This window comes from Crotalus tigris, unplaced genomic scaffold, assembly GCF_016545835.1.
Source record: "Crotalus tigris isolate CLP2741 ecotype Arizona unplaced genomic scaffold, ASM1654583v1 scf7180000017678.2327064, whole genome shotgun sequence".
Lineage (NCBI taxonomy): Eukaryota > Metazoa > Chordata > Lepidosauria > Squamata > Viperidae > Crotalus > Crotalus tigris.
Window position 1 is genome coordinate 1,565,180 of NW_024096561.1, and position 18,749 is coordinate 1,583,928.

Sequence of the window (18,749 nt, forward strand, 5' to 3'; positions counted from 1 at the left end):
GGCACCTTTCTTGGAAAGATTTCAAAATGGTCTGCCATTGTATTCTTCCTAGGGCTAAGAAAGAGTGACTGGCCCAAGGCCATCCAGCTGCCTTCGTGCATAGAACTCACAGTCTCCAAATTGTTTGCTCCAGCCAGTCTAGAATACTTCTACAGCTAATATGGGATGGAAAACAATTTATAATTTAATTTTTACAGATGTCATAGAATATCAGCATTAGAGCTGGACATAGTTAAAACATTATTTGGATTGGTTTCTATGGTATATTATTTCAATTAGTTTTCTTAAGGGCCACTATGAAAGACTGCAGCACTGTGGTTAAAAAGTATCGTAAGGTATCCTGAATCCTATTCATTTCAACATGAGTTTTGAAAAAATGTAAACTTTAATTGATTTAAAATATTGTGATTCTTTCCATTAAAAATGTACTATATTTTTTTAAGAATAAAAAATTTTCTGAAAAATCTCTTAGGGGTTCACATATGTATACAAACTTCTTTAATTCTAAAATCAACAGACAAATGAAAATGTTGGTATCATACTGAATTTATCCTTTCTCAAATATTGCAAACTGATTCTCCAATTAAAAATGGAGAAAAGGAAAAAGATTGTTTGAAAGTAGAAATATTGGAATTGTGTTCTAGCCTAACAGCTCTTGGTGGTGGAATTGCAAACATGAGACTAGGAAAAGGATACTTTACATATGGGCAAAAGCCTGCAATGTACACTATCTGATGCATTTTAATAATGTGTTGCTCTGATTTATTAACTGTGGTTCTATAAAAGAGTGAGAAATAGAATTACAGAGAACAAGAGTAATCTGTCTTCATGAAAATAATATGAGGCAGATTATCATGGAAAATTCTCCCTAAACATATCTGTTAGGGTAAACTGCAAACAAAAATGCATGACTGTAAAAATTTGCCCCTCAAATATATATTTTAGTGCAAACCTTTAAAAAACCCTCAGGTTTTCAGCAAATGAAACTAGACAGATTAACAAAAATGAAAAACAAATAGGAATAAACAGAAATGAATTCATCTATTCCTAATGAACATACATACCTTGGAAAGTGTATATCACCCATTATGCCTTCCCAACGAATGGTAAATGGCTCAAATTTTTCTAGGATTGCTCTAAAATTGTTTGCAGGATTTTCCAATTCTATATATATATATTTTTAAAAAAGGTATTAGCACTTGTTAGACTTTCCATCTCTAAGTAGTTGTTAACTAAAAATATAATAAAGGCAGACTTGTAAATAAGCACGCAAAAATTACATCCCCCAAATTACATTCACTAAGTAGCCTGTACAAAGATTTATAATGCTTAATTCCATACTGGATAGCAATAAACAGAAACATCACTTTGCCCACATTATAATAAGTGTAAACCAGGGTAAAGCAGTCAGGAAATATAACCAGATCAGCTAAATCTACCTTATTGTAAGGCTTCATTAACAAAACCTTGCAAATCTGAAGGTACAAATTTTCCACCAGCAGTTTAAACAATCTGACCAATCAGGGCAGGCCCTTAAGTTTCTTTCTCTGACCCATTAAGCCCTTGCAACTCTCCCCCTCCACTCTTGTCTGATTTTTTCCCCTAAGCAGCATCTTTTCCCTCATTCCCCAAGGTCATGCACACATTCTGTTACAGGGGGAACTTGATACAGAGAATTGCTAGTCATCTACCTGAATGTAATATAAGCTTGTAATACATTACTTATTCTTATTATACTGGGGTGGGACGTAAGAATGAGTATTAATTTTTAACATCAGTCTTAGCTTTGCTGCCTATAAAAGTGATTTCTACGATGTTGGAAAAAGAAAACATAAAGCATAAAACAGGCTGATTTCTCATGGTTAAACAAGTTTACCAGCCTTACCATCTTCTCTGCCATCATTATATGGATCCACAATATCTGAGACAAACAATTAAGAATGTGTAACTGACATGAGAAATGGGCCGGGCTGAACTGGTCTGTTCTATCATGCTCCCAACTTATAAGATATCCTCAGTCATAATATTGCAGGAAAATAGGCCCACTAGGTTTGAAGAACAGGCCAACAGTGAGTAAGTATCTCTTTCAAAGAAATATTATCAGCACCCCAACGTATCTAAAGGTAATTTTGTCAGCACCATCATACTTCTGATTCTCTTCTCCCTCTCCGTGGCCCCCAAATCCTCTTTGTTCTTTACTGCTTTCTAGTAATGTGGATCAGCAGATTCCCATTCCACATGCCCCGGCTGTTCTCCCATCATGAAATGGCCTCCTTTCATATCCTGGTAACAGAAATTCACTTCTCTTTTTCTATTATTCAAAATTCAAAAATAACTCCTCACATTTATGCCTCCTTAGCTGAGGAATATGCCTAGCAAACATTCACTTGAACTTTGTAACTTCACCTTAATTCTAAATTTATTCCTGTTGAGAGTCAAGAAGGAAGCTTAAAATGATAATCTTTGGCCAGATTTCTGGATCTTAATCTACGATGGGCTGCTATTATTATATTTTACCAGCTGATTGTGTTTTCCATAGTGGAATATTTTATAGTTTTGTTTTTATTTATTGCATGCTATCCATATGATTGATGTATACACAAATAGTATAAGATAACAAACATACATGTAGTATGAGGAACATCCTTGCATTTCTGCAGTTGCCATTGATAAGTCAGACATTTTGCTCTATTAAGGGTATATTTTCTTAGCTCTGAAATTTGATTTAATTCCATCCATCCATCCATCCTTCCATCCATCCATCCATCCATCCATCCTAGAAACTCAAGGTAACATAGCTTGTGGGAATCTTATGAAAGTTTGATGAAAAACGCATTCTTTGGATAGTCTGATGAGCAGCTATTTTTAAAGGATACATTTCACATTGTGGACATCAATGGAAATACAGTTGGGTGGCAGAATATGGTTAAGAGCTGGCTGTTTTATAATAAGAAACAGTTTAATTTGGCATGCAACAAACCCACTTCTGAAAAAAACCAACTTTTCTAAACAAAAAACCTACATTTGAAATTCAAATAACACTGAGCTATTTTATTAATCTAAGTGAACATAATTTTATGCTTCTCCAGAGGTTTTTCAATATGTGAGAAAGGACACAATTTTTTTTTCTTGATGAATTTTTTCCAAAGACATCACATTTACCTAGACTAGAGTTATACAGCTGGCAGGAGTGAAGAGAAAAGGCTGAAGATGGGCAAAACCTCATGAGGAACTGAGCTGAATGAGAGAAATTATATGTTTCTCTCAAGTGATTCTCAGTTGTATCTCCATTTTTCCTGCTCTTTATGAAACACACATTTACTGAAAATGTCTAATTAATGCTCTAAATAGGAAATTTTTTAAAAAACACATAAAAATGTTTACATGTACATTTTTTCCTGAATGTGACCCATAAGAATTCAGTTGAAAAATCAGACTTCCTTTTTTTCTTTGTTACAGGTAGTCCTCATTTAACGACAAATCACTTAGTGAGCATTTGAAGTTACAACAGCACTGAACAAGGGGGACTTGTGAGTGGTTCTTAAAGTTGCAGCTGTCATGGTGTCTCTGCAATCCTGAGATCACAATTCAGATGCTTGGCAACTGGCTCGCAATTATGGCGCCCTATAGTCTCATGATCAATATTTATGATCTTCACTGCTGGCTTCTGACAAGCAAAGGCAATGAGGAAACTGGCAGGAGATTGTAAATGGTGATTATGCAACCAGATGGGACATTGCAACCAGGCAGGATTCACCTGATGGGAGAAACTGGGACTGCCGAAATTGCCATACTAAGTTGACTAATGTCAGGTGCAAGAAACCAGGGGCCAGGATAGAATTCAAAGTATGGGTAGTCCTTGAGTTTCGACCACAATTGAGCCCAAAATTTCTGTTGTTAAGCCTGACAGCTGTTAAGTGAAATTTGCCCCATTTTACAACTTTTCTTGCCACAGTTGTTAAGTGAATCTCTGCAGTGGTTAAATTAGTAATATAGTTGTTAAATGAATCTGGCTTTCCCATTGACTTTGCTCATTAGGAGGTCTCAAAAGGTGACCCTGGGACACTGCAACCGTCATAAATATGAGTCAATTGCCAAGCGTCTGAACTTTGATCACGTGATCACGAGGCTGCTGCAACAGTCGTTAAGTGTGCAAAACATTTTTCAGTGCCGTTGTAACTTTGAATGGTCACTAAAGGAATTGTTCTAATCAAGGACTACCTGTGCTATGAGTTTATTTCATGCTACCGATACACAGGAATCTGATCTACTAATGGTCAAGGCAAATTGGCACTAGGTAAGAGTCAACGGACTTCAGGGGAGCTGGACTTAGGTCTCTTGTAGGAGCATAGCAACTCCAAACTAATGATATGTGATACTTGCTAGCCTTGCCCCGTTCTTGCGTGGTGCAGCACCTTGTTTCTGTGCCCCGTGGTGCGGTAGCGGCCGTTTTTGCACCTTGCCGCACGATGGTGCCCCATTTTTGCATCCTGCAGCATGGCAGTGGTCCATTTCTGCACCTCACAGTGCAGTGGCATCCATCTTTGTACCTTGCTGTGTGGCGGTGGCCCATTTTTGCACCCCATGACATGGCGGCAACCCGTTTTTGTGCCCCGAGATGCGGCATCATCCCATTTTCACGCCCTGCAGCCGCAGTGCTAGTGAGGGTGTGTGTGTGCACATGTGCACACACTGGCCAGCCTGTCCTGTGGCCCAGTGGCCAGCAGGCCACGGCTCACTACCGGGTTGCAGCTCACAGGTTGTGGACCTCTGCACTAAGTCCTACTCCCCCCCCCTCCCCAAATTCAGTTGACTCTTATCTGTCTGGGAAAAATGCAACTGCCCAATTATTTCAGATTCCACTGTTGAGAGACCTTAGGTAGAGGAAGAATAGTTTTTGTCTTTTTGTCTGGAATTTGTCTAGATTACATCGAAACTCCTAGATTGATACTGCTCTAATAGGTGATGTCTTTGGATGAGATGAAACCAGTTTAGCAAAATAGTTTACTAGTAACTTGTACTTTTCACACAGTTCCAAAGTGCATTTTTGATCAATACTGAGATTTTCACAAATAGTCTTGTGAGCTTTTATTGCTACATAGATCTAATATGACAAAACCAAGGAGCTAAAAAAACATGTAACTGTAACACTAGTATGTACTGTATACTCAAAATAAAAAAAAATAAAACCATTAATAAAACAAATGTAATTGTCTTGGATATTGATGATGGCATGAAGATATTAGTTAAGCATTTCAGGGAAACTCTGCAGAATATATACTTACTATTTTTGTTCCTCTTCTTTGTTCACTTTTTGGTCTTGTACTCTTTTTTCCCTCACTATCTATAAGCATTAAAAGCACCATGTAAATAAACTGTTTTTCTCTGTAGACCATGCATGCTCTTTATTCTTGTATTTCAACAGCACTGTTAGGTAATATTAATAAATCAATAAACAATTTATCCATTTATTTGTTTATCCATTTAACTTGACAAGCATACTTCTTTTGTTTTTTTCTTTATTTATTTTAGGATGGATCTCTTGACTAAGAAATCTAAAAAATTTGGGAATCATTCAGATAAATATAAAGCTTGCATTGCTGCCTCAGTTCCCATATCTCCTGTTTAAGATTTAGCACATACCATTTCAGCACTGCCTCACAGACTGACTAGATTCTCTATCAGCATCAGAAGAAACCAAGATCTGAAATGCTAGCCTTATTTAGGTAGTCTATCTGTACAGAGGATGTAAACATCTGAAAAGCGTATGAGACATGAAAGAGATCTCTGCATATGCTCTGGTCTCTTAGTTCTTCTTTATGCTGAGCAGAGTTCTGAAAGGACCATCTTGTCGTGCTGCGAGTTCTACTTACATAATAATAATCAGAATAGAGCTGAAAGGGACCTTGGAGGTCTTCTAGTCCAGCCTCCTGCTCAAGCAAGAGTCCCTATATCATTTCAGACAGTCCAGTCTCTTCTTAAAAACCTTGAGTGATGAAGTACCCACAACGTCTGAAGGCAAAACATCTCGTTAATTGTGAATCTCTTTTCAGATCTTTCTGCTCAATCCAGCATTGCTGGAAAATGGGAAGGCTAACCTGAGATACCATAAGTCAGCACAGGATGCTCAAACCTAATTGCACAAATTAACACCAGTGGTCGTGGAGAAAGACTTGAATAGGATTTCTGGACTGCTGTACTTAAACTACAACAAGAAGTTTTGATTATATTTTCAAATGTTTGTTAATATAGCCATACCTCCTTCATCTTTACGTATGCGATTGTAGACCATTTGGAGAGAGAAATCTCTGGACAGAGAACTTATTGCATCATCTTGGAAAATAGTTAGAGCTTCCAAAGGTAATTCCAGAAGATCTTTATCTGCCAATAGAATCACACACTCTCCTATATCTTCAGCACCTGATGATAACAAGAAAAATTAGATCAACTACAAACATATACAAAGGCATTAAGAATAAAATCTCTTGACATTTTCCTTTCTGTTCCAATGAAATAATTTTGTTTTCATCCTTAAATTTTTAACCGTGTCTGATAAGCTCTGGGATATAGTATATGTTACAAGCTACAAACCGATTGGTAGGATTCAGTCAGTTCACACCACTTCAGCAGAACTGGTAGCTAATTTTTTGTTGCCCAGGCCCAGAATGGATTTCCGGAAGCAGCATCCATACAGAGAACTGGTTGTTCACATATTTGAATCCCACCACTGTACAAACCCCTTTCTTTGGAGAGGTTCAATAACAAGTATTTAATTAACTATGTGGCAACTTTTCCTTACCCACCTAAAAGTAACATCTGCATTCAGAAACAATTTTTGAATTGAAGCAAACATTTTTTTGTTTTATTTTAGTGAGCATTATCAAATCTGAATATATAACTTGACTTCAGTTTCTTCTGTCTTCATATTATTAAATATTATTAGGAGCACACAACCTTAAATTAAGGCAACCTTATAATGTATTGTTGTTCACACTTGTAATTCATCAGAAACTGGGATTAAAACAACCTTGTGGGATACTTAATTACTTTGAATCAGAATTTTGGCTAGGAGAAAAAGGAGTAATAATGTTTCTAATCTCTTTTCTTGTCAGACAGATGAGTACAACAGAAGGGTAAGGATAGTGAACCTGTGGCTGCTCTTTTAAACCAAATTTCAGCTATTGAATGATTCCAAAAGAATCAATCCAGGCGTAAATTGTAAATAACATGCAAATTTGAAAACAATCATTTTTATTTAAATTTAAATGCCCCAAATATGCTTTGAAAATTAAGACATACCATGACTTGGTGTGCTTTTAGTTTTAGTTTTCCCTGAATCATCTGCCTTAGTTTTCCCTGGACTACCTTTTCTGGTTTTTGCTGAGTCAGCTGGAGACACTGCTGGACTCTGGCGTCTAAAGAGATATAAACAGCAGAACACATCTTTACAATATTAAACAGGATATAAATTTTAAAGACCACTAATGCCATCCATCCATCCATCCATCCATCCATCCATCCATCCATCCATCCATCCCAGAGATTAAATCCTAGTTTTTTTCCTCCCATCTCTTCAAATCGATATAAATTTGAAACCTGAAGTCTTGCATATTTACAAAACATTTCTATCTGGCTAGAGTCTCATTATTTCCAATCTTGCAAGCTTCAACCTTATACCATCTTCCTGTCTATTTTCTCCATTTCCTCTCTATTTGGACCTGGACGTGCATCTTCTTTCAGTTGGGCACTTTAGGAAGAAAGGGCATTATGTTTCTCTTTCCATTTCTATCTATTGGGTGGGACTGACATAATATCCTCCCCTTGAAGTCTTCCCACCATTCCCTCCTGCTTTGGGAATTTATATTTCTTCTCCTGCAGGTTTTCCCTCCTACTCCATTTCCTGTTGATATCAACACCAGAAAGTATATGTGTGTTTGTGTGTGTGTTTCCAACTCTTACTTCATCAGAGCTCCCTTTATTCCAGAAATTTTCCTCTGAGATTTCAGACATGCAGCCTCTGTCCCTCTGTCATTAATTGTACACATATCTTCCTCCTCTTCTCCCTCATTGCTGGCAGCGGCCAAAGCCACCATACACCAAACAGTAGTGATCATTTGAGAGACCTGGGTGATGCCTAATGGTGGACTGTTAATGCCTGTACATAAAGTTGGGTGTTCATGTATCGCCCACCTTTGTTATATGGCAAGATCCCTTTTTGAGCCCTGGGTCTCACTGCAGAGTTGATGCTGGAATCCTCTCAGCTATTAACCCTGAGGAACTTGAGCTCAGTGCTCTGTAGCAATTCCTGGAAGGCTTGGGACTTTATAGCATGCTAAAACAAACATTTCTTATTGGTTTTGATAGCTATGACCCAGTAGCTTTTCCTTTTAAGGAAGGTCATTGAGAAGGTGCTGGAATGTTAATTGCACAGTGGGTTAATTAGCTCCCTTTCAGTCAGGGTTCACATTTGGGCATGCGACAAAATCACATGTACTGTACTGTACTGTATCATCTTCATCAGGACCTGAATACTGGAACTGTAGCCCGTTGGTTTTCTTATATCTCTTGATGGCTTTTGGTAGCCTTGAGTATGGTATCCTTTGGCTCACCTGAGAAAGCTGGAAGTGGCAGGGCTGTGGGAATGTGGCACCCATTTCTGAGGCTTCAATCAGTGGAATTGATGGGTGTTAGAAAATGGCTCCCATGGTAAGTGTTTCAGGGTCTCTTTCTCTCTCTCTCTCTCATACACATACACAAACACACACACACACACACACACAAACATACACCCCTATTTTTCAATATCTACATCAAATTTCTGGGGGAGGTAATTCTTGCCACTGCACCTCAAGGACAGTTTACAGTAATGTGTTCTACTGTATATGAATTTCACTGTATTTGGGTATTGTAAACCACCAAGATAAATATATAAACACATACACAATTACCTCAATTCAGAGAGATTAAGCTGTGACAGTACAGGCTTCAAATATTCTTCCATATCTGACAATATTGTTTGAAACATAGATTCTAAATCTGGTTCCTCTTCATCTTCTGTACTCTATGACATAATGATAACATATTTTTTTAAAAAATGTACAATTTAAAAGGCCCAAGAGTAAAAAGAAAAGTCTGTACAAAATACCAACAGAATAATTCTGTGTTGTTAGCTTTCCTCTTGCTACCTTCTTTGTTCAATAAAAATAAAATATGCATGCATGGCATTTGATAACCATAACTTCAAGGAACATATAATTATAGTAGCAATTCTCATAAAAGTCTCATAGAATTTTCTCTATAATTGGTGACTTTCAATGTCAGCCTCTACTGCCACTTGTATATGGTGAAACCTCTAATTCTTTGCCATATATTAATTCAGAGATAGTGCAAGCACCTACATCACCAGCTCTGCTAACAGTAGTTGCTCCCAGAAAACATTCTTACTAATGTTAGCAAAAACTATTCTGCAAAATATTTCAGCCTCAAATATATATAGGTTGGAAAAGCTTTTTCAAAGTTTTTTTGCTTCAAACTGGCTGCTTTGATGGGTGTTGTTTTAAATACTCTGATTGTTCCATGTGCTGTAACTGAACTTTTATTCTGTGTCTTTACAATTAAGTTTTAAAAAATGAAAATTAAAAATTAAAAAAACCCATCTTTATAGAAACTGGAACTACCATGTTCCAGTTGTTATTGGCTTAGATTAGATGGAAATGCTAGGTAAAAATAAGCATAACTTAGAGAGGACAGGTATTCTAGATGTGTGTTATATATGTGTAAACTTTCGAGAGCAGGCAACATAATTTCATTTTTAATGTGTGCCATGTGCCCACAGTAAAAAATGAAAGTAAAGGTTATCTAATCTAATCTAATCTAGATCTGATTCTGCTACTGGATAGGGAAAACATGGATGCTGCCATAAACTGATCAACTGGGACTAGAAGTAGTGTTGCTAGAAGCGATATATATCTGGTTAATAGATACATCCTGCCTATCACCCACAAAAACATCTTCATAGTCCTCTGTAGGAAAATTAGTGGAGGAACTGGAAGGGCATTCTGAAAAAAAGGTTGTTGATCAAGGAGAGGGAGACTGGCAACCATATGGAAGCATGATATTTCTAAAATGCCTGTTTCTCCTGTGTTGCAGCAGTGATGATATCGTATGGGAATACAATGGAGGAGGCAGGGCCCGATGCCAGAAGACTGAGCTATTTCCACAGCAAGATGTGATGGTATTGAATCTTTACAGTCAGGCCAGTCTCTTTTACTAGCTCAAGGGGCTAAGGATGAAAGCTGGAGAAGGACAAACTGGATCCACAACTGCTGGTTTTAGTAACTCAGAGGAATCACCAGGTAGCCTTGCATTACCCAAGTGTCTGAAATAAGCATAGTATGGGAGCTTTGAAAATCTGAGCTTGAAGAAACATGCTATGCTACTTGCATCCTCTACAAACCACCAATTAGGAGGAGATTGGCCAAAAAGCCTTACTGGCAATAAGTAAGTGAGCATGCTGCTGATTAGGTAACAGATCCTGACACAAGAACCTGCTTTACCATAGCCTTTGCTCCAATTGAATAGTTTATACTGATGATTCAACCAAAAGAATTCTACCATTCAATTAAAAAAAATGTCAACAGGGAATATTTTAAATGTAGAATTGCATTTATAGACTGATATTTATGCCTAAAATGTCCAGTTAACATGTTGGCTAAGTGCATTAAGGTTCCTTAAAGAGTGAAAAAGATCTCTCTTAAGCAAATTGGTATTGGCTAGATTTTTCTGATAACAGATTCTAAGGGTTTTTTTTTCCTTTCTATTGGTGATGTTCCCTAGCTATTCCTATGGATCTTTTTAAATAAAAATTTCAAAAAATAAATAAATTAAAAATCAGAAATTAAGTAGCTTTTTCTATAGGTTGGCAGATAGGTAGCAATCGTTAACAGATTTCTACCTAACCTAATCTTGTGGCTTTAGGTGAAAAACAAGAGAAGAAGGTGCTTTTTCTGAATTTCTATTGTTTTTGTGACCAAAACATTCAAGCATGAGTTTTCCAACTTTGGGTCTTATTCCATTAGAACGCTGCTAATTTACAATAACCCATTCCCACTTTGTTCACATCCTTATTGGGGACAAAAATATATCCTGTATAAGCAACTGTTATATATTATCTCATCAATGAAAGTAAAATAAATATTTTACAAACATGTTATATTATTTGTGAAAAAACCCCAACATAAACCCACCATCTAAATTACTGAATTATCTGTGTATTTCATTTTAAAAAAAAATTCTTACAGTGTCTAGTTTGGCAGACGATACTTGCTTTCTTTGAAACTCATTTTCTTCTATTTCTCTCAAAAGACTATCCATCATCTCCTCTTTAAAAACCTCAACTTTTTCCAAAATATTTAAGAATGTTTCTGGATTCACAGGGCTCCGGACAATTTTAGCCTGCACTGTAGTTAATAAAAATTCAAGCCAACAAAGTGCATTCAAACCTCTTTAAAAAAACATTGATTTTTCTTTTTCATATCCCCATTTATGTAGCATATAAACACAGAAATGAATGAGTAGTAGATATGAATAATAAAAGTGTGTTTAGTTATTTTTATAAAACAGCTATATTTCTAGATAGCCATTCATGAAGGATATATGAGCACTGAAGTATCACCCTCTCAGTTCTAAATGTAAAATAATAGAGATACAAATCTCAGTTTAACAGAGCTCCTCATCTCTCCAACAAAAGGTAAGTATCTTACTTTTCAACAACTCTGAAGTCACCCCGCCTAAGCTTACTCTGCAGGCTTCCTCATCCTGAAGCTTCTTCCACTTTCTCAATTTTGCACATGCACAAAATGCAAGTTGGATTTATCCAAAACACATTTAATGGATGCCTTCTCCTCCAAAATAATCCATTAAACTCAGACTTTAATCTATAAATTCTATGATTAAAACGAATGTGGAAATAAATCAAGGGCTAGTTTGGGTTGGCATGAAAAGTATTTTCCTGATTCAGAAATTAATAGGGAAGGCAAAAGAGAAAAGAGGAGAAAATAATTTGCCCAAGCAGAATTACTGTTCAAAGTTTGAATTAACTTTATTATGTGGTTATACAAACAAATTTAATGGGATGTGTACCAATGTGATGACATTACTGAAAAAAAATCATGCTGAGACAGACTATTGTCAATCAAAGAGGTTAAACTCAGGGACATATTTTGGTTGCTAAGAAACTGTACTTTCATCACCCAAATGCTCATGTGTGACTACCCAGTGCAGTTGTGCAGAGAAAAAATGCAATTATTTAGAGATACTTACAAGTTGGTTGACCAAATTTTCCTTTCTGTTGTCCACCCTTTTCCTTCCCACCTTTTTCCTTTGTCTGTCCACCCTTTTCCTTTTGTTCCTTTTGCTCTTTAGGATTGGTTGATTTTACTTTCTCAAGTACAGCACCATACAATAAAGATCTATCAAAAGGAAAAAAAACCTGTAACTTTATTTTCCTGAACACAAGTAGTTCTTGTTTGGTGGTTGCAACTGGTTGTGGTGAAATGGATGGCTGTGGTAACACGGTTGCTAAGTAAATCACATGACTGAGAGAGAAAGAAACACCCTACAAAGATTGCTGAGTGCTGCCATCTCATTTAGATAAAGTTTTCCCATACAGTGTCTTGTCCCTGACCTGTTTTTTTCTCCAATTTTTGTCCCCACACAGGGTGAAGAGATGACTTAAACCAAGTATCTCTTCCTGAACTGCTTTTCTTTGCAGCAGTGCAGCATGTTCCTAAAAAATGCTACCCTCAAATTAACACACCTCTGTAATCTTAATTAGTTGATTAAAAATTCTCTGGCCAGCTTGCAGCTATTGATCAAAGCTGACCAGATCATAATCAGTTGCCATGAAGGGCTCTATAGGTCACATCCAGCATTCTGAGCCTCATTCTTAAACATACTGAAAACCATACTCCTTATTTAGCAGAGATATAATGTGAGCATAGCATTGGGCGGGCTTTGGATTATTTCCAAGGCCCTACTTCCTTTCAATTGTTTATTCTTTATTTATTCAACTTATATGCCCCTCATTTCTCGTATAATTATATTATTCTGATTCCATAAATAAAGCAAAAACTTGACAATCCACAAACTGTTTCCTTCATATAAGGAGGAGTTTATTCCCATAGTATTGGTAACTGCAAAACGGGCTGTCAAGCCTATACAGAGTTTGGTGGTTAATCATCACACTACATGTTTATGAATGAGTTTCACAAGTCCATCCAATATATTACAGCTGTATCAGTTGAAATGGGAGGATGACAAGAGTCACACCTAGGGCATGTATGGCACATTATGGGAAGGGATTCCTAACAAAAACCTCTAAATACTAGAAGCTTCCTAACAAAATTTTTCACATAGGCAGAATGTAAATACATGAACTGGAGAGACTATATTGAAAAAGTAATGATGATCAGAGGTAATCATGTTTAAAAATTATGCTTGCATCAGTCATTCATGAGCACTGTTATATTCATACCTGTCTCCTGAATGCTGGAGAATAACTATATGAAAATTTGCTGGCAGTTCATTCATGATATTAAAATGGTGTGAAGAAATAGAGAGGCTTCCCCATGCCTATAAAAATAATAATAATAATAATTATTTTTCAAAGAAGTTAATAATACCATCCCTAAATATTATAAAGTGTTCTAACAGCATTCTTATGGAGATTTTGAGTGGATATAATTATTATTATTTGTAAATATTTACATGTTAGTGATTAATATATTCAGATAGTTCTCGACTTATAACAGTTCATTTAGTGATCATTCAAAGTTATAACAGCACTGAAAAAAGTGACTTCTGACCATTTTTCACACTTAATGACCTTTGTAGCAGCCCCATGATCAGATGCTTCGTAAGTGACTCATATTTAAGATGGTTGCAGTGTCCTAGGGTCATGTGATCACCTTTTGCAACCTTTTGACAAGCAAAATCAATGGGGACGCCAGATTCACTTAGCAACTGTGTTACTAACTTATCAACTGCAGTGATTCACTTAATAACTGTGGCAAGAAAAATCGTAAAATGGGGCAAAACTCACTTAAATGTCCAACTGAACAACAGAAATTTTTGGCTAAGTTGTGGTCATAAGTTGAGGACTACCTATAATCATAATAGCTTAAACTTATAGAAAAGGATTTATAAGTTATATGTTAACGATTAATGTATAAGGATACTTCATTACAAAATTACAACAAACTATTTGTGTGCTAAGAAAATGTATAAACGGATGAACCTTTCAAATATTTGAAAATGCAATGATTATGTTCGTCCATTTATCGCTTGTGCAATTATGCAGTAAAACATCTGCACAGAAATAGAATTAGACAGTCAACTACTTATGTAAAATAATTGCAATATTACTGCCCTTTTTAGAAGGAACTTTTTCAGAATAATGTTGTAGGAAAAGAGAACGAAGTACCATCTATGCATCCTGAGAGGTGTTTTGATGAAAGCTCTCTCTGGAACTGAGCAGGAATCACCATTTTATTTAACTGACCGAATTACCTTTGATATAGCAGCCAACCTGTGTTCTATAGTTCTGAGGAGACCAGTGGTTTCTCCTCTTTGTTGCAAGTGGTGCTGCAGATGTAACATTGCTGCCATTTGTGAACTGCTGCTGTTCAAGGTAGCCGCTAACAGGATTTCTTTCATAATCAAGGACGCTGTACAGCTCTGAAAGATTGTAATATTAGATTTAATATCAGGTAAGTAAATGTTTTTAAAAACAGATTTCTAGTTAAAACCCCACAAGCTATTTATAGATACATTAAAATATTGTAAAAACATTTTCAACCTGATTCACAATAAATATAAAGGACATTTCCAACGATTTACTTGCTTCTAGGGAACAGCCTTTCCATAATTCTTACCCATTTTCTTTACTTAAAAAAAGAATTATGTAACTTTTACTTAAGTACTGATTATTAAAGATCTTTCTTTATTCTGTTTCAAGAGAATTTCAGATGAAAAACATTGGTATTTTTCCCAGAACAACATTTTAAATTGTTTGCTTTGCAATGAAAGCAACTTAACTCTTCGGAAGGTGAATATAAAACTTCTTTCCAATGTGCCTTAAATCTATAGATCTCTAGATGCTAACCAAGAAAGATGATTTGCACAGATCAAGAGTACAGTACATGTACATCACATTCAATGTGATGTACAGTACATGTACATCACATTCAAAATAATAAATATATAACATAATTATAGTTGAAGCAAGCAAGAATTATAATTTCATCCCATAATATAATGGTCTGCATTCATAGATCCTTCGTATTTTAATATTAATATCACTGATTATTGTAAGGAGTTTGAGAAACATTCTAATTCCCGAATGGACATTCTAGAGTCTTCTACCAAGTCTGGAATAAAAGTGTTTCAATTTGAATCCAAATCATGGACAACTGAATTATGCATTAGCCAAAAACCCAGAAAGCCTCAGTTTCTTTCATGCTGTCACTGACTGGAGTTACCAGTAATAAAGAAGAGCAGGGTGCAGTCAATGAGGAAAAGACAGATAGGCTGTTCAGATGTTCTTAAATTCTTTACTACAGAAAAGGATTGCAATATATCACACATTTGTGCCTTTTTTCTTTCTTTCACCTTAACCCTTTAATCTTGCAAACAATTTTTAACACTATCCCAGGGAGGGGATCTCATCTACAGCCATCCAATTTATTTTTATGACCAGATGATAAAAAATGAGAAAGCAAGGAGCTTGTTTCAACTTCCCACTGTTCCCTCTAATGTAATTATTGGGTCATTTCAAGTTCTTTCCCACTAGAATATAGTATTTTCAGCACGTGCTGATGGAAGATTCTAAGGTGAACTGTTTTATTCTGAGGTTGGAACAAAACTTTTCTTGTGTTTAGCACACAACTATAATTACTAATCTAGTTTAACTGGTAGCAGACACGATGATTATTATTTTGATTTACAATTCTTGTCTTACCTGATAAAGAGCTAAAAACTGACTTGCTGAAACTGGATCAAATTGTCCAAAGCACTCCACCATTTCCAAACTAGCAGCTGCCAAGGTATCGACCAGGTTGTTATTAATTGCAACATTAATGCACTGCAGCAAAACCTCAGTTGACTGAAATATGTATTCATGAGTCCAGGTCTGTCTCTTCTATACAGTTAAAAAAAGAACAACATTCAGTATTGCTGCATTTACTCTCAGAGATGAGAATGAAACACATAGGTACTTATTCCTTTGTAGAAGATGCATGAGTTTGTTCTTACCTCAAACATATGTTGCTGACTTCAAACATCTGGGTATTTTGAATGCTTAGCTTTCCTCTATATTGATAGCTTTGATTCTTTTCCCCACAATAATTCAAGACAAGGTTGCATGATGGAGTTCCTTAGTTACAAATACTCAGCCCACATTTCCTCATCTATTTCTCATTTCAAGATCAACTAATATCTGTGGTAAGCAATGCTTTTCATAGAGTTTCTCTTTTCCATCTATACTCAACCAAGGAAGTCCTCTGTGCCTCTGTGGAAGCCACAGGCATAAGTCTGACTTCTAAAGACTGGTAAATTTTGAATAAAAATGGCAGTCATGCTTCATTTTCACATGTTCCCCAGATTGTTAAAGGATTATCTTAAAGATTATCTTAAAGATCTTCCTTTTAATGTTTCCAATTATGATATTAATTGGTTTTTATATGAAATATCAGTGCTCTCAGGGTTTAAAGCCAAACTGCTTTCCCAAAAAAGAACATCATGGTTCAATTTAGAGAGATTCTTTATGAAAAATGGACATGTTTGCTTTGCATTCTGTCTCTCTAGAAATCGTAGGTGAATTGCATAGGGAAACCCCATTGGAAATGCAAAGTACATCTAGGGTTAAGGCTAGGGTTAGCTCCCCCCCCAGATGATCTGCCCTCGAAACAAACATCACTGTTCAATTTAGAGACTATGCCTGATGGACCTTTTTCCATTCAAGTCTCTTTAGAAATTCTAGGTAAATTGCATGTGAAAACCCCATTTGAAATGAGGTCTGGCCCCAAACTAAACATCATGGTTCTGTTTAGAGGTTCCTTATGCCTAGTAGATATGTTTACTTTTCATTTCACCTCCCTAGAAATCCTAGCCAAATTTCATGAGGAAAGCCCCATTTCAATTGAAAAAGTCATCTAGGATTAGGGTTAGACCCCCATGAGGTTTGCCCCAAAAATGAAGATCACAGTTCAATTTAGAGACTTTCTATACATCTACTGTATTACTTTGGCTTCCACTGTGTCTCTCTTGAAATCCTAGGCAAATATCAGGTAGCATGGTTATCACCAATATGTTTAGGACAAATCATCTTTCCTTGCATTGCATCCTTTCCAGATCTAAATCCATCTGAATAACTTTGGGAAGAAATTTATATCTTTAATTATAACTGTTACTACAATACCCTCAACAAATCTCTGACACACTTTCAGTACCCAGAATGTTTCTGTTGTTCCCAGAACTGCAAACCAGCATTGCTAAAGAAATACTGCGAGATGTAGTTTCAGCACAATTGATATGTGTCAGGATATGCCCTAATTTAGATGATGCTGTGCATGTTATACAGAAACATACCCTTAATTCATTGGCTTTTTTTCTGTAGTCATCAAGTTGTTTTTTAGTAAGTTGCAGCAGAGGACTTGGAGCTTCATTATGTTCATCTATTGTTTCTGTTTCTGGTGGTGGAGATTTCTCAGAATTAATTTTAGTCACCTCCTGTATATCATAATTATAAAAAAGAATCACAGTCAAATAGAAATGTATTTGTTTTAGAAATGCATGCAGCCCAATGCGGGGTTTAAAAACACACGAAAGGCCTCCCTTGAGTTTGTAGCAGAATGCTACAAATACAGTCTTCTACACACATTTAGATGTGAGAGGTGTTGATTTCAGTCCACACTTGCCTTCAGCTCACACTAATTATTCCCCAAAATATACACATGGATCATTTGCTTTAGAAAAGAGAAAGAGCAGCTGATACAAACTCAGAACTGCTTGTATCAACAGCAAAGATGTCTATAATGATAGAGTATTTTTTACATTTGCTTTAACTCATATTACATCCTGAATAAATTCAACAATAGAAATTGAATTAAATGACTGTTTAAGCAGAATGCAAATCCATAGTACCCTTGGCAAATGAACCCAACAATAATTAATAAATTATCTCTATGTTACATTGACCTAAGTGGTCAATGCTATATTTGATAGCTTTTTCTTTCTACTCATCTTTTAGAAATGATATACTTAAAAGATGATTTAAAACATTTCTTTATCTTTCAGCACCAAAAATCAAAATACTGCTAAAAGAAATAATTTATTTCATCTCAATATTATTACTCCAAATCCTTCTCTAAATAGTGCAAATTGTTCAGTAACTCTTGGCAACTTAAGAGTCAAATTGTAAAAGTCAACAATAAAGTAAAAGCCTTTTTTTTCCATCAGTCACAAAGCTAAACAGATGGAAGAGGAATATCTGAAGACACCTCATTTTATTCAACTTGTTAGTTTTTCTCATTTTGTTCTCTCAAATTATACCTCTAATTAAAAAAAAATATTCAGCAGCGAAATATTCTTGCTTATTACTCAAAGAAGGTAGCAGTATCAGTGGATTCTAAAAAAACTTTGAGACTTGCTGTAAAACAAAAATTATGTACGGGAAAAAAAACAGAAGAAAA

General features: G+C 35.9%; 1 protein-coding gene across 4 annotated transcripts in view; it reads right to left on the reverse strand.

Annotated features, from left to right (window-relative positions):
- Nucleotides 1-18,749, reverse strand: part of CFAP46 (cilia and flagella associated protein 46) — a 97,331-nt gene that overhangs the window by 10,359 nt on the left and 68,223 nt on the right. For 3 of the 4 annotated variants that reach the window (XM_039337454.1, XM_039337452.1, XM_039337455.1), the window contains 13 exons: nucleotides 17,647-17,787; nucleotides 16,019-16,198; nucleotides 14,569-14,736; nucleotides 13,535-13,632; nucleotides 12,322-12,470; nucleotides 11,299-11,459; nucleotides 8,949-9,061; nucleotides 7,300-7,415; nucleotides 6,259-6,420; nucleotides 5,286-5,344; nucleotides 2,877-2,937; nucleotides 1,886-1,921; nucleotides 1,065-1,164 (listed from right to left, as the gene is read on the reverse strand). In XM_039337454.1, the coding sequence (XP_039193388.1) occupies nucleotides 1,065-1,164; nucleotides 1,886-1,921; nucleotides 2,877-2,937; nucleotides 5,286-5,344; nucleotides 6,259-6,420; nucleotides 7,300-7,415; nucleotides 8,949-9,061; nucleotides 11,299-11,459; nucleotides 12,322-12,470; nucleotides 13,535-13,632; nucleotides 14,569-14,736; nucleotides 16,019-16,198; nucleotides 17,647-17,787 (1,544 nt within the window). Of the gene's footprint in view, nucleotides 1-1,064; nucleotides 1,165-1,885; nucleotides 1,922-2,876; nucleotides 2,938-5,285; nucleotides 5,345-6,258; nucleotides 6,421-7,299; nucleotides 7,416-8,948; nucleotides 9,062-11,298; nucleotides 11,460-12,321; nucleotides 12,471-13,534; nucleotides 13,633-14,568; nucleotides 14,737-16,018; nucleotides 16,199-17,646; nucleotides 17,788-18,749 lie in introns of those variants that run through there. The other variant, XR_005556059.1, reaches the window with a different exon arrangement.